At 45.2% G+C, this 16,806-nt stretch overlaps 1 protein-coding gene across 1 annotated transcript in view; it reads right to left on the reverse strand.

The window, feature by feature from the left end:
* The window catches only part of CCDC191 (coiled-coil domain containing 191), a 212,433-nt gene that overhangs the window by 20,858 nt on the left and 174,769 nt on the right, over window positions 1-16,806 (reverse strand). Inside the window, exons 11-13 of the mRNA XM_030203918.1 lie at window positions 14,933-15,027; window positions 8,852-8,934; window positions 3,438-3,539 (exon numbers count right to left, since the gene is read on the reverse strand). Coding sequence (XP_030059778.1) covers window positions 3,438-3,539; window positions 8,852-8,934; window positions 14,933-15,027 — 280 coding nt within the window. The remainder of the gene's footprint in view (window positions 1-3,437; window positions 3,540-8,851; window positions 8,935-14,932; window positions 15,028-16,806) is intronic.

The following is a 16,806-nucleotide window of genomic DNA, read 5'->3' on the forward strand; positions in this document are numbered from 1 at the left end:
CAGATGGGTTATATAATAATAAAATGAATTAAAAACAAAGTGGGTGGTTCCTTCTGGAGTGTTGCTTCACAACGTGTGTGTCAATTGGCACTCTTAAATTTAGTGTGAGATATGGAGGGCTAACCCAAGGGTACTGGATATTCTAAGCAAAACTTCAGTTATGCGCCTCTCTCCCCCCCCCCCCCCACCCAGGGTAGCTCAAGGACCTATCACCTTTCCCCATGACTAGCATCTCCCTTTCACCACACTACTCTCCCAACACTGGGGTGCCTCAAGGTTCTAATACTTCCCCCCACCCTGTGGCCAGCATCTCCCTTTCTCTTCTTTACCCAGCCATGGACAATACCTCAGTGGACTTTGATCCTGGGGAACTGAGTTGAATTCCCACTGCAGCTCCTTGTGACTCTGGGCAAGTCACTTAACCCTCCATTGCCCCTGGTACAAATAAATACCTGAATATACTATGTAAACCGCTTTGAATGTAGTTGCAAAAACCACAGAAAGGCGGTATATTAAGTCCCATTTCCCTTTCCCTCTTCCTTCTCTGCAGGTTGTCAGCATCTCCTCTTCCCTACCCCCAGCCAGGTCCAATATTTTCAAGGCTACTGATGCCCCTACTATCTCCTCCTGCTCTGGCCCCAAGCTTATAAGAAGATTGAGTGTGGCACAGGCCCTGTAAGCATAGGCCTGGGCTGAAATGCTGCAGTGTCCTACCACCCCTGACAAGACGTCTGCCTCGGGAGAAGGCAGTGCTTGAGTGTGGGCCCATTCTGACAGTGCCCATTCTATTCTCAGTCTTCATTTAAACTTGGGTTGGTGGAGAGAAGGAGGGCAGCAGCAGCCATGACATGACAGGGAGAAGACTGTAGTATGCACTGGAGCTGTGCTACTGCCTCCTCCTCCGTTCCCCCCCCCCCCCCCCCAAATTCTGCTGCCCTATGTGGATGCCTAGTCTGCCTAGTGTCAAGGCCAGCCAGGGGGATATCCCATATCCTAGCCTGACAGGAACATTTTCATATTATTTTCTGTAAAGGAATGCAGCTTTTCTTTTAGGGGGATGGCCCTGCTTTATGAATTGTTAACATGAGGGCTATTCTGCTTTCTTGGGGTCCTGCTAACCAAACCACCCACTTAGTGTCATCAGAATTTATGAGTGGACCTACAAGTTCATACTACATGGCTGGTTGTCATTAACAGAATTCAAGAAAGCCTGAAAGAGGCAAAAGCCAGAAATCAACTAAGTCTATGGTGCTGCACGAGGAACGATACTGGGCAGATTAGATGTGCCCAACTATTCTGATTGGCCATAATATTCTCTTCTTTTCTGTATACTCTGCACAAGGCTGTGAGATGCTTTTGTAGAAATCTGACATCTTTATTTAACAGGAAGTGTGATTTTCAGACCACCAGCAGTATGTGTGGAATTTCCCTTTAAAATCAGCTGGCTGACAGTTGCAGGAATCTCTAACTCCACATACTTTGCGAGTGCAAAGTACATATATGAACCTACAAAAGGCAGGCACAGAAATTTCAAAATGAACCCCCCGTGCTTTTGTCTGCCAATTCTCACCACTATGGGGGAAGAGGGGGCAACAGTTTCAAAGGGTCCTTGATTTTCTCTCCTCACATGCTATTCTTGACCCACTACAATCTGGTTTTCGCCCTCTCCACTCAACCGAAACTGCGCTTACTAAAGTCTCCAATGACCTATTACTGGCTAAATCCAGAGGTCAATATTCCATCCTCATTCTTCTTGATCTTTCCGCTGCTTTTGACACTGTCGATCACAGCATACTTCTCGATACCCTGTCCTCACTTGGATTCCAGGGCTCTGTCCTTTCCTGGTTCTCTTCCTACCTCTCCCTCTGCACCTTTAGTGTTCACTCTGGTGGATCCTCTTCTACTTCTATCCCTCTGCCTGTCGGCGTACCTCAGGGTTCTGTTCTTGGTCCCCTCCTCTTTTCTATCTACACTTCCTCCCTTGGTTCATTAATCTCATCCCATGGCTTTTCCTACCATCTATATGCTGATGACTCCCAAATCTACCTTTCTACCCCTGATTTCTCACCTTGCATCCAAACCAAAGTTTCAGCGTGCTTGTCTGACATTGCTGTCTGGATGTCTCAATGCCACCTGAAATTAAATATGGCCAAAACCGAGCTTCTCATTTCCCCCCCCCAAACCCACCTCCCCGCTCCCCCCGTTTTCTATTTCTGTTGATAGCTCTCTTATTCTCCCTGTCTCCTCAGCTCGAAACCTTGGGGTCATCTTTGACTCTTCTCTCTCCTTCTCTGCTCATATCCAGCAGATTGCCAAGACCTGTCATTTCTTTCTTTACAACATCCGTAAAATCCGCCCCTTTCTTTCCGAGCACTCTACCAAAACCCTCATCCACACCCTTGTCACCTCTCGTTTAGACTACTGCAATCTGCTTTTTGCTGGCCTCCCACTTAGTCACCTCTCCCCTCTCCAGTCGATTCAAAACTCTGCTGCCCGTCTCGTCTTCCACCAGGGTCGCTTTACTCATACTACCCCTCTCCTCAAGACCCTTCACTGGCTCCCTATCCGTTTTCGCATCCTGTTCAAACTTCTTCTACTAACCTATAAATGTACTCACTCTGCTGCTCCCCAGTATCTCTCCAGACTCGTCCTTCCCTACACCCCTTCCCGTGCACTCCGCTCCATGGATAAATCCTTCTTATCTGTTCCCTTCTCCACTACTGCCAACTCCAGACTTCGCGCCTTCTGTCTCGCTGCACCCTACGCCTGGAATAAACTTCCTGAGCCCCTACGTCTTGCCCCATCCTTGGCCACCTTTAAATCTAGACTGAAAGCCCACCTCTTTAATATTGCTTTTGACTCGTAACCACTTGTAACCATTCGCCTCCACCTACCCTCCTCTCTTCCTTCCCGTTCACATTAATTGATTTGATTTGGTTACTTTATTTATTTTTTGTCTATTAGATTGTAAGCTCTTTGAGCAGGGACTGTCTTTCTTCTATGTTTGTGCAGCGCTGCGTATGCCTTGTAGCGCTATAGAAATGCTAAATAGTAGTAGTAGTAGTAGTAGTAGACACTCATTTACCCATGGAGAATCTCTTTCAAAATCATCCCCAAAATGCTTGTGGTTTCAGTAAAAAGCTATCTCATGACCTATTAACTCCCAGTGGAGGTGGTGGAGACGAAAACTGTATCTGAATTCAAGAATGCTTGGGATAAGTACATAGGATCTCAAAGGGAGTGAAAGGGAGAGTAGATGGCAATGCATGGGCAGACTGGATAGGCCATATAGTCTTTATCTGCCTTCATTTTTTCTATGCTTCTATGTTTCTGTATTTTGCTTGCATTATAAAGGAATAACATTTGATAGTCAAAACCTTTTTTATTTTTTATGTATAAGGTCGCAAAAGCAATGGATGTGAATCTTTTTTACTCACCTGTTTCTGTAGTCTTTTCTCCTCCCGTTTTCTCTCAATTTGGGCCGCCTTCTCTGCTGCCTCCTGCTTTCTATGTTCCTCTTCTTCTGCCTTTATCTGAGCCTTGAAAAGAAGGCAGCAGAATGTTCAGTTTGACCAAATTATGTTTGGAATGGGCTCCTTCAGAACCACATAGAGCACTGCATGGAAAAGTGTGCAAAACTGAGCTTACTCAACTTTTTTTTTTAACAATGAAATTAAATCAGAAGCAGCAGTTATAAGATGTCACTTTGCTGCTGACTGCCTAACTTCTAACATAAAATCAATAACAAATTTGCTTTTTCAGTTTCCAGACTAGACTAGATACCTTGTTTACATGCTACACAATGGCTAGAATAGACTCCTATCAATCTGAAAAGAAATATAACAAAAAAACAAAACAAAACATAACAACACATTATTAGGGTTACCATATTTACGGAGACAAAAAAGAGGACCCAAAAAATAAAAATGGTGCTATCTTTGCTAAAGAAATATTTAATTGCAGCAAATGTGTAAATGGCTTTTAGTTGATGAATACATATCAAACAGTGAGTGAGTTATAGTTCAGCAGTAGACAATAATCTACTTTTCAAAAACATCCAGATTTGAATTTGACTGAGTCTGAGCCCAAGCATCAGAAGAGTGGATATCCGTCAACAACTTTGGCAGGCTTCTGAGGTATGAGAGAGACTTTGCATGACATGTGCTTAAAGTTATGCTGTACGAACACAATTCCTTTGCACAACCAGTAGGGAAACAGAGAGGAAATCAGCATAGCACCCCTAAGTGTCCAGACTAATAGGCCAGAGATGGTTTCTCTCATTATGTGGGAAGGTGTGTTGGTCATAGGCACATAAAAGAGGATATTTTCCTAAAAATTAAAAAACCTGGAGGACATATCTGAAGAACTCCAAAAGGAGGACATGTCCTCTTACAAGAGGACATATGATAACCCTACCCATTATCCAGCATGCTTGAGGAAGAATTGATGTTGCTTAGGGCCATGTTTACTAAGACGGAATATAATTAGGTCTGCCACCTCTGTTTGGGCAGCGGAAGCCATGGGCTTTCTACTATCCTGAAAAGGATTGCAGGCTCCCTCTAAATACATAATTACCCCAACCTTGTATCTGCTCATGACAGTTTTACACAGTCTGGGCAGTAGCAAACTACATAATTAGAAACCCAATAGTCAGTAGATATAGCAAGATTGTTTATTAGCATCAGTATCTTACCCAAAGGCAGCACAAGGCAAATCAGGCAGCTCAGATATTCACATAGTGGAGCAGCACTTCACAAGTGCCTTCAAAGGTTACTGGCTTCTTCTCCTTTGGCACTGCTTAGGTAGCAGACCTTTTATACTTTTTTTGGTCCCATAGATCCCTTTACTTTCCCACCTGCACTTTCGTCATAATTGGCACATACATCCAATTATGACCAAGTTTCAACTTCAGAGAGTTTGCTTATCTCTCATCCAATTAGGACCAAGTTTCAACTTTCTTAATTCTCCAAGCTTCGCTCATCCTTAAATTTAACGTTTCTGCACCTGGCCTTATCTTTGCCCAATTATTTCTTATAGTTTCTCCGCATGCCTATGTCCAGCTGTACACAACCCTTGCCAACTTTGTAACTCTGCCAAGCTTAATCAGGCTGTCACATTTCTTCAGTGAAGTATCAGGACTGAGAGATGCTATGATTTTACAGGCCTAGTTTGCTTTAGGAAGCCTGAACCTGTTTTTCACTGCATTCAATTTGTGACAATTATTTACAAGACGTGTTAGCATTTTTAATGCGCCTACAATTAGCGTAAGCACTGTGTAGGCACCTATAGGGATATTGTAGGCGCGTACACGGTTAACATGTGTTAAAAATGCTAATGCACCTATAACATATTAGTAAACAGGGCCCTTAATCAAAATTCAGTCTGAGAATTTTACAAGCATTTTTCATGAAAGAAAAACTAAGATGCTCATTTTCAAAGTACATAGATTTACAAAGTTCCATAGTACCATATGTAACTTTGTAAGTCTATGTACTTTGAAAATGAGTCTCTACGTAATATATTTGTATAACTTTATACGGTGTTTATTTATTGAAATCCAACATTTAATGCAATGGTCACATTTATAACACCCTCTGCCATCCCCTCTGTAAACTGCTTATCTGTCCATGTCCTCTTCAAACTTACATCCTGCTTCAAACACATTACCAGGGCCTAATTTGTGGCCAAAAAGGAAGTGGAATTGGGGGTGGTGGGGATGGGGAGGTCAGGGCTGGGAGTGAACTATAGGGGTGGGGCAAGGGCTGAAGTGAACTTACTGCTACACTTCATGTGGAGGGGCATTTTTGATATGACATCTAAATCCGATTTTGGACATTTTGCTGAAAACATCCAAAAATCAAGTGGTGATCATGGCCATTTTCGAACCAGAAAAATTTACTTTTATTTTATTTATTAGAATTTATTTACTGCCTTTTTGAAGGAATTTACTCAAGGCAGTGTACAGTAAGAATTGATCAAACATGAGCAACAGGCACTTACAGCAGTAAATATATTCAAATAACAATACAAAGTATGGCATAGTATACTACTTATAATGTCAACACAATACGTAATAGAACATTTTAATTGACAGTGAAGGGTATAAGCAAAGATGGAACATATAGATAGGGAAGAGAGTAAGAAGGGTTAGAAAGAAAGGTAACTTATTTAAAGAAAGTTGCACATGAGGTCAGAGAGATGGTTAAATATTTTTTTTTCAAAATGGCCATTTCCTAGATGTTTTGTGTTCAGTGTGCTTTTCTTTTGTGACCATTTTCAGAAAAAAAAAAAAAAGTCCAAGGGAAAAATGCACAAAAACAAGCCTTTGGGCTGTATTGGTGGTGGTGGTGGTGGGGGGGGGGGGGGGGGGCAGCATTCTTAGTTGACTGGACACACAGATATCCCAGCAGAGCAGTGGGGCACCCTAGAGGACACTGCAGTGGACTTTACATAAAAGGTCCCAGGTACACATCTCACCGTTACCCTCTTATATTGTATGGGGAGACCTCCAAAATCTAGCAAAAACCTACTGTACACCACTGCAGTAGCTCTTATGACTGCAGGTGTCACATATATGTGGGAACAGTAGGTTTTTGGTGGGTTTAGAGGGCTCACACTTTCTACCACAAGTGTAACAGTTAGAGTGGGATATGAGCCTGGGTCCCCTTCTCTACAATGCAGTGCACCAACCATTAGGCTATTCCAGGGACCTGCTTCCTGCTTTAATAGGACTGGCCATAACATCTGAAGCTGTCAGAGGCTGGTATGTACTCTGTGGGGGGTGTGGGGGGGTCATCATGCCTAATCTCTTCAGTGGTCGTTTAGGGCACCTTTTTGTGACTTAGTTGTGAGTGAAACAGGTCTAGGCCAAAATGTCTAAGTTTAGTCCTGGACGTTTTTGCTTTGGACCATTATGACAGAAAAAAGTTCTGGGAACTCCCCCAACACACCTCCAACACGCCCCCTTGTGATTTGGATGCACTGCAGACAAACTGCATAGAAAAACATCTTAGTCCAGAGCAAAACAAAATTGTGTAATTTAACATTAACTGATTTAATTATAATTTGAGCATCAAAGGCAAAAACTGTGTGTAATAAATTAACAATTTGTAACAAATAATACCGAAAACAAAAATTCAATATTGGCTAATCTTATTTACATTTTCACTCTCAGTTTTACCCCCTTCTCCTATTCCCTTCTGTCATCCACTCCCCATTTCTACCCTTTGTACTCATCATCCTCCTCTCACTCATCTCCTTGACAACTCTCCATGGCCTCTCCCACGTGGTTCCATCATGTTCCACATCTCCCCCCTCCCTTTGTAGCCAAGTATCTCCTCTCTCTCTCTTTCCTTCTCTCCACAGCCCAGTGTTTCATCTCTCCTTCTTTCCACCCCATCCTTGTAGCCCACCTTCCTTCTCTCCACCTTCCACTCATAGCCAAACATCTTCCCCCTCTTCCCCCCCATTTGTAGCCTAGCATTTCTTTGTCCCCTCTTCCTCCCCTTCCCCCCCACAGTGCAGCTTCACCTCTTCTCTCTCTTCTTCTCTTTCTCCCCTTTGGTCAGCATCCCCTTCTCTATCATTTTCTTCTCCTTCTTAATCAGCATCTCACCACTCTCTTTACTCCATCTCTTTTCTCCAGTTTGCATCTCCCTCCTCTCTCTCTCATTCTTCTCCCCCCCCCCCCCATAGTCAGATCTCCACATTCTCCCACGTTATAACAGAATCCTTCTATCTTTTCCCTTGTCTCAATTTCCCATGTCTTCCCTGTCCAATATTTCTCTATCTCCCTTCCCCAAATTGTCCAGCATCTCTCCCTCTCTCCTCCCCTCCCATGGTCTAGAATCTCTCCCTTCTATCCCCTGACCAGCCAGTGATATGGCATCTCCCGCCCTCTCTCAATGCCCCCCCCCCCCCGTAACTTTAAAATTTGTTTTCTCTCGTAGAGGTTGCTGGCAGCAAGCAACAATTCACACACACAGCCCTCAGTCAGCCCCAAAGCCTTCTCTCTGATGCATCCTACCTAAGTGGAAACAGGAAATTGTGTCAGAGGGAAGGCTTTGGAGTTGGCTGTGAGCAGCATGTGTGAAATGCTTCTCGCTGCCAGGTACCTCTAGAAGAGAAGACAAGTTTTAAAGGTATACTGGGTAGGAGGGAAGGTTGAGAGACAAGGGGAAATGCCAAATTGTGGGAGTGAGGAGGGTGGGAGTGGAAGAGAGAGGGAAAGAAGCCAGACTTTGGGGGGGTGGGGGGGGGAATTTAGTCAGGCAAGGGGCAGCCATGTCATTACCTGCTGAGCCCCAAGTGGGGGGGAAGCCGTTTCAGCAGAAATTAAGCCCTGCACATTATCTACACTACCTACTCCACTTTCACTCTCACATACAAACTCTGTCCCCACACTCTCCTTCCCTCTCCCCGGTGCTTTTACTCCCTTACCATCTCTTTTAGCATTCTAGGCAGCACTCTCTGCAATCTTTTTCACCCAAGCTTAGTGTGTTATCCCAGGGGCTCAAAGTAGCATTTTGCCTACATGTTCACTACCTGCTCTGAAGCCATGGGAAAGAAAAGCCATATTGCACAATGCCGTCTGGTTGGTTGAATGCCAGATAATGAGGCTTTTCCTCATTATCTTTGAATTACTCTATTCTGACGTTCAGGTAAAGGAATTGGATCTTTTTAATAGATTTTATTGTATTAACTGTTCTGCAATGCCTGCAGGAAGAGCAGTATATCAAATCTAATAAACCATAAAGCAAAGCAAAGCAAACCATCTTTTGATATTTTTTGATTATGATTTGACAATGGTCTCTTTTAACAGTGATGCAATATTGACTTCCTTTCTACCTACCCGTTTTTCTTCCTCCCGTGTTCTCTTTAGCTCCTCCAGCTCCTTTTTCCGTTCTGCTCGATGGGCTGCTCTCTCCTCCATCGCTAGAGGCAAAGCAAAAAAGGGGACAAGAGAGATGTGTATGTCCCAGTAAAGCACAACTGAACTGAGCTCCATGCTGTATCATGGGATTAGGATGAACAGATTATTTAGTCCACTACTTCTTCAACCTCCTTTGGAGGCACATGTAGCCAGTCAGGTTTTCAGGATTACCATAATGAACATGCATGAGATAGATCTGCATACATTAAAAATGCTCAGTATGCAAATGTCATACATATTCATTGTGGTAATCTTGAAAATCAAATGGCTGGGTGTATCTCTTGGAGACAGTTGAGAGGCACTGATTTAGTCCCTAAATGGTTGTGTGCCATGTTGGTGGAAATTTATTTTCACTTAAGCTTGCCCTGTCTCACCAGTGTTTAAATTTTGGGAAAAGACGGATAGTGCACAATCCCCAGAGGTTCAAGGTCAGCATGAAAAGAGAAACATTATTTACTCTTTTTCATTAGTTCCAACCCAGCACAATATTGGAAAGAAATTATACATACGGGCTCGAGAATTTGTCTATTCTTCATCAGAATAACTGAAAATTGAATGGAATGGGCCTATATCAGACAAGGGGAAAAAGTGGGGAAAGACACAGAGCGGCATAAGTGCCACGGTTGGCGCTGACCTCGGATATTCAATGCCTGGCTGTTTCCGGAGACCAGCATTGAATATCCGGGGGATTTTCTTGGCTGGCTCTAACCCAGCCATAGGGAGCAATGATTTTTCGCCACTATTCAGTGTGCATTTTATATAGTTGATACACCTCTGAAGCAGGCTGTTAGGCCGCAACATGTCGGGCTTGTTAGAACTGGATTTATATGTTGTACAATCACTGGATTTTCTGGTGTGGCTGAACTCTTCTACTGGGCTCTGTCTGTGTAATTTTATTAAATATTTATTGATAATTACTAGCCTGTATGTCTTCAGCTGTTTTTTTCTCTCTATCATACACTAAGAAATCCTCAGCTGTGCCACCAATTCTAGGCCTCAAATTTACCAATGCAGTGACCATATCTTTAAATTTTCTCACACACAATCTTGAGCTAATGCCAAGGCAGCTGTTGGATCAAACAGTGTCCTGAGCAAGGGTTGCAGGTTCTTAGACTGACTCAAAAGGGTTCTGTAGGCTGTCATGGCTTGGTATCCAGGGTGGTTACCCTGCTTACCCAGCACATGTACGGCCCTGGCTAACATATATTGGTGTGTACTGTTAGTTACTAAGCCCCATTGAGATCAATGGGGCCCATAGATACACAATACTACTACTACTACTTAACATTTCTAGAGCGCTACTAGGGTTACGCAGCGCTGTACAGTTTAACAGAAAGGACAGTCCCTGCTCAAAGGAGCTTACAATCTAAAGGACGAAATGTCAAGTTGGGGCAGTCTAGATTTCTTGAATAGTGGTTAGGTGCCAAAGGTGACATTGAAGAGGTGGGCTTTGAGCAAGGATTTGAAGATGGGCAGGGAGGGGGCCTGGCGAATGGGCTCAGGGAGTTTATTCCAAGCATGGGGTGAGGCGAGGCAGAAAGGGCGGAGCCTGGAGTTGGCGGTGGTGGAGAATGGTACTGAAAGGAGGGATTTGTCTTGAGAGCGGAGGTTACGGGTAGGAATGTATGGGGAGATGAGGGTAGAGAGGTAGGGAGGGGCTGCAATCTGGTTTTCACCCTCTCCACTCAACCGAAACTGCGCTTACTAAAGTCTCCAATGACATATTACTGGCTAAATCCAGAGGTCAATATTCCATCCTCATTCTTCTTGATCTTTCCGCTGCTTTTGACACTGTCGATCACAGCATACTTCTCGATACCCTGTCCTCACTTGGATTCCAGGGCTCTGTCCTTTCCTGGTTCTCTTCCTACCTCTCCCTCTGCACCTTTAGTGTTCACTCTGGTGGATCCTCTTCTACTTCTATCCCTCTGCCTGTCGGCGTACCTCAGGGTTCTGTTCTTGGTCCCCTCCTCTTTTCTATCTACACTTCTTCCCTTGGTTCATTAATCTCATCCCATGGCTTTTCCTACCATCTCTATGCTGATGACTCCCAAATCTACCTTTCTACCCCTGATATCTCACCTTGCATCCAAACCAAAGTTTCAGCGTGCTTGTCTGACATTGCTGTCTGGATGTCTCAACGCCACCTGAAATTAAATATGACCAAAACCGAGCTTCTCATTTTCCCCCCCAAACCCACCTCCCCCGCTCCCCCCGTTTTCTATTTCTGTTGATGGCTCTCTCATGCTCCCTGTCTCCTCAGCTCGAAACCTTGGGGTCATCTTTGACTCTTCTCTCTCCTTCTCTGCTCATATCCAGCAGATTGCCAAGACCTGTCGTTTCTTTCTTTACAACATCCATAAAATCCGCCCCTTTCTTTCCGAGCACTCTACCAAAACCCTCATCCACACCCTTGTCACCTCTCGTTTAGACTACTGCAATCTTCTTCTTGCTGGCCTCCCACTTAGTCACCTCTCCCCTCTCCAGTCGGTTCAAAACTCTGCTGCCCGTCTCGTCTTCCGCCAGGGTCGCTTTACTCATACTACCCCTCTCCTCAAGGCCCTTCACTGGCTCCCTATCCGTTTTCGCATCCTGTTCAAACTTCTTCTACTAACCTACAAATGTACTCACTCTGCTGCTCCCCAGTATCTCTCCACACTCGTCCTTCCCTACACCCCTTCCCGTGCACTCCGCTCCATGGATAAATCCTTCTTATCTGTTCCCTTCTCCACTACTGCCAACTCCAGACTTCGCGCCTTCTGTCTCGCTGCACCCTACGCCTGGAATAAACTTCCTGAGCCCCTACGTCTTGCCCCATCCTTGGCCACCTTTAAATCTAGACTGAAAGCCCACCTCTTTAAATTGCTTTTGACTCGTAACCACTTGTAACCACTCGCCTCCACCTACCCTCCTCTCTTCCTTCCCGTTCACATTAATTGATTTGATTTGCTTACTTTATTTATTTTTTGTCTATTAGATTGTAAGCTCTTTGAGCAGGGACTGTCTTTCTTCTATGTTTGTGCAGCGCTGCGTACGCCTTGTAGCGCTATAGAAATGCTAAATAGTAGTAGTAGTAGTAGTTAGTAGGAGAAGCTTGAACTGTATGCGGTACCTGATCGGAAGCCAGTGAAGTGATTTGAGGAGAGGGGTGGTGTGAGTCCAGGTGGAAGATAAGACGTGGAGCAGAGTTCTGAACGGACTGAAGGGGGGATAGATGGCAAAGTGGGAGGCCAGTGAGGAGTAGGTTGCAGTGGTCAAGACGAGAGGTAATGAGAGAGTGGATGAGAGTTCGGGTGGTGTGCTCAGAGAGGAAAGGGCGAATTTTGCTAATGCTGTAGAGGATGAAGCGACAGGTCTTGGCTATCTGCTGGATATGCGCAGAGAAGGAGAGGGAGGAGTTGAAGATGACTCCGAGGTTGCGGGCAGATGAGACGGGGACGATGAGGGTGTTATCTACTGAGATAGAGAATGGAGGGAGAGGAGAACTGGGTTTGGGTGGGAAGACAATAAGCTCAGTCTTGGCCATGTTCAGTTTCAGGTGGCGGTTGGACATCCAGGCAGCAATGTCGGATAAGCAGGCCGATACTTTGGCCTGGGTTTCTGCAGTGATGTCTGGTGTGGAGAGATAAAGCTGGGTGTCATCAGCATAAAGATAATATTGGAAACCATGAGATGAGATCAGGGAGCCCAGGGAAGAGGTGTAGATTGAAAAAAGAAGGGGTCCAAGGAAACATCCTTGAGGAACTCCAACAGAGAGTGGGATGGGGGTGGAGGAAGAGCCATGAGAATGTACTCTGAAGGTACGGTGGGAGAGATAAGAGGAGAACCAGGAGAGGACAGAGCCCTGGAACCCAAATGAGGACAGTGTGGCAAGGAGTAAATTGTGATTGACAGTGTCAAAAGCGGCGGATAGGTCGAGGAGGATGAGGATGGAGTAGTGACCTTTGCATTTGGCAAGAAACAGGTCATTGCAGACTTTAGATAGTGCCGTTTCTGTTGAGTGAAGGGGGCGAAAGCCGGATTGAAGTGGATCGAGGATGGCATGAGAGGAGAGAAAATCAATGCACTGTGAACAGCGCGTTCAAGTATCTTGGAGAGGAAGGGTAGGAGGGAAATGGGGCGGTAGTTGAAGGGGCAGGCAGGGTCAAGTGATGGTTTTTTGAGGAGAGGTGTGACTACAGCATGCTTGAAGGTGTCAGGGACAGTTGCAGTGGAGAGAGAGAGGTTGAGGATATAACAGATGGGGGGGGGGGGTGACAGTAGGAAGGATGGTGTTAAGTAAGTTGGTGGGGATGGGGTCTGAGGAACAGGTGGTACATTTCGAGGAGGAAAGAAGATGGGTGGTTTCCTCTTCGATGATATCAGGAAAAGAGGAGAAGGAGGCCTGGGTTGGTTGGTTGAGGGAGTGGGTTATAGGGTGAAGAGGAGGAGATGGTTTGGTGGTGAAATCGAGGTTGATCTTCTGCACCTTGTCGCGGAAGTAGTCAACCAGTGATTGAGGAGACAGTGAGGGGGGATGGGGGGGGGTGGGAGCGGAGGGCACTTTGAGGAGGGAGTTAAGGGTGGCAAAGATACTCTCATGTGCATCAATATTTTGGTAAAAAGTACCCACAGTGAGCTGGCAACTTCACATAGGCTGTCCTGAAATCCAGAAAAATCTATCAGATGTTAAAAATGACCAAGAGATGGTAGTAACTAGTGAGGTAATTAAATTTGCTGACGACACAAAGTTATTCAAAGTTGTTAAATCGTGGGAGGATTGTGAAAAATTATGAGGACCTTACGAGACTGGGCGTCTAAATGGCAAATGATGTTTAATGTGAGCAAGTACAAAGTGATGCATGTGGGAAAGAGGAACCCGAATTATAGCTACGTCATGCAAGGTTCCATGTTAGGAGTCACAGACCAAGAAAGGGATCTAGGTGTTGTCGTTGATACGTTGAAACCTTCTGCTCAGTGTGCTGCTGCGGCTAAGAAAGCAAATAGAATGTTAGGTATTATTAGGAAAGGAATGGAAAACAAAAATGAGGATGTTATAATGCCTTTGTATCGCTCCATGGTGTGACCGCACCTCGAATATTGTGCTCAATTCTGGTCGCCACCTCTCAAAAAAGATATGGTGGAATTAGAAAAGGTGCAGAGAAGGGCGACGAAAACGATAAAGGGGATGGGACGACTTCCCTATGAGGAAAGGCTAAAGTAGCTAGGGCTCTTCAGCTTGGAGAAAAGGCAGCTGAGGGGAGATATGATAGAGGTTTATAAAATAATGAGTGGAGTTGAATGCATAGATGTGAAGCGTTTGTTTACGCTTTCCAAAATTACTAGGACTAGGGGGCATGCAATAAAGCTACAATGTAGTAAATTTAAAACGAATCAGAGAAAATATTTTTTAACTCAATGTGTAATTAAACTCTGGAATTCGTTGCCAGAGAATGTGGTAAAGGTAGTTAGCTTAGCGGAGTTTTAAAAAATTTTGGATGGCTTCCTAAAGGAAAAGTCCATAGACCATTATTGAATGGACTTGGGGAAAATCCACTATTTCTGGGATCAGCAGTACAAAATGTTTTGTACATTTTTGGGATCTTGCCAGATATTTGTGACCTGGATTGGCCACTGTTGGAAACAGGATGCTGGGCTTGATGGACCTTTGGTCTTTCCCAGTATGGCAATACTTATGTAGAGTTTCAGAGACAAAATCATCAACATTTCAGATATACTGTGATGACATTTCAAGCAAAATGTCACTGTAGTGCATCAGCTGAGATGAAGTCACTTCTGCCACTTGCACGGAAATTTGGATTGATTGACAGGTACAGCCTCATGGGATGACTTGCGGCACTGCAAATTAACTACGCATCAGGGGTGGCCCCTATCAGTCTTGACTTACAATACTGATAAAAGGACACTGAATCCCACTCCCATCACATGTTGCCATCCTTAACTCCCATGCAATGGTAGTTACAGGTTAACTGACCTCTTTCATAACAAGCAGCACTGTACCTTTCAGCATAGGGTGAAGTGAAGTTAGGTGGCTAGGGATTCTCCTGGAAGTATCAGCTTGGTTGCTATCCAGTCCAAGGGAATGAACAGGTGAACTGAAAACACAAAAATATCCAAAGAAATTACACCTGTATATTTCACATGATCATAATATGCTATTGTTACCTGGAATTAAGGCACACAGTCAAAAGCTGAATAATTGTCTCAAGTTCTTCAGTATTGTGAACCCCTGCACTTGATTTGCCAAACAGCTATCTGTTGCTCATTTGGACTTCCAGCTTCAATAAGTGTTACGGCATTGTGAATCTTCTATTGCAGCTATATAATGTTTTCCTCCAATTTTATCCTTTCACCGTCCATCACTGTAAGTTCTCTGTAGAGGGTTACAGGCTGTGGTTCCATCCTTAAACCCTGTTATATAGTGGCTGGGATTGCCTCCTCTCTGGGGCTGTAAACACTGCCTCTACAACATCCCTAGTCCCTGCCTGAACAAGAAGAAGAAGCTGAATCTAAGACTAAATACTGGATTTCCCACATCACTTTGCACAGAACTGCCTGAAGGGCACTGGGAGTTGTCTTTACGGACACCAGAGGCCGGGTTTGGAAGGAAACCGGGCATGGAAGGCTCTGATCAGATCCGGCGCATGTACGTTTTCCGCGGGTTCCCAGGAGTTGTCCTCGGAACCAAAATGCTTCCAAGACAATAAGTAATATAGCCTTCTCCGTCGCCTCTTTGAATCCAGAACGTCCTCCACCTCATATTCCGGATCGGGAGTGGCTTCTAGAGCTTCGGCCTCTTGCCGTTGAGGGTGCCATCGGGACCCTCGAAACCTTTTCAACAGGGAAATATGGAAGGCGTTATGCACCCGTAGGGTACTCGGTAATCGCAACCGGTAGGTTACTGTTCCAATTCGTGATTGGATTGCAAACAGTCCAATGTATCGAGGTCCCAACCTCCGGGAGGGCACCCGGAGTCGTAGATATCTTGTGCTTAACCATACCTTCTGCCCCGGCTGTAACACTGGAGCGGATCTGCGAAGACCTTGTATTTGGCCGCAGTTCTCTGCAATTGTTTCCGGGCCATCTCCCAGACCCTCTGTAGATCAGCCAGAGTTTGATTAACCATGGGGGTCGGAGATGTAGAAGGGAACGGTGCTGGAAGCCGAGGATGTCGTCCTTATACCACAAAGAACGGAGAGTCTCCCGAGGCCGAGTGGTCACTGTGGTTATATGCAAACTCGGCCCAAGGAAGCAAAGAGGCCCAGTTATCTTGCCGCTTGTTGACAAATGCCCGCAAAAATCCCTTCAATGTCTGGTTAATCCTTTCAACCATGCCATTAGTTTGAGGATGGTAGGCTGATGAAAAGTGGGTCTCTACCCCCAATGCCGTACATAATGCTCTCCAGAAGCGTGAAGTGAATTGGGGTCCTCGATCACTGATGATCCGAATGGGCAGCCCATGAAGCCGGAAAATGTGTTGAATGAAGTATTGGGCTAAGGCGGTGGCCGATGGTAGTCTCGGCAACGGAACAAAGTGGGCCATCCTAGACAGCCGGTCAACCACCACCCAAATCACCGTGTGACCCCGGGAGCTGGGGAGGTCAGTGATGAAATCCATGGATAACTCCGTCCAAGGGACTGTCGGTACGGACAGCGGTTGCAAGTCCCCTACAGGAGGCCCAATTACTGGCTTAGTCCGAGCACACACAGGACAAGTGGTGACGAATTGGAGAATGTCCCGCCTCATATGAGGCCACTGATACTGTCTTGCAATGAAATGGAGGGTCTTTTGATACCCGAAGTGTCCGGCCCATCTGGACGAATGTCCTCACTGCATTACTTTTTCTCTATCGGCGGGGGGCACTACTTCCTTT

This window comes from Microcaecilia unicolor, chromosome 5 (genome assembly GCF_901765095.1).
Source record: "Microcaecilia unicolor chromosome 5, aMicUni1.1, whole genome shotgun sequence".
NCBI classification, from domain to species: Eukaryota; Metazoa; Chordata; class Amphibia; order Gymnophiona; family Siphonopidae; genus Microcaecilia; species Microcaecilia unicolor.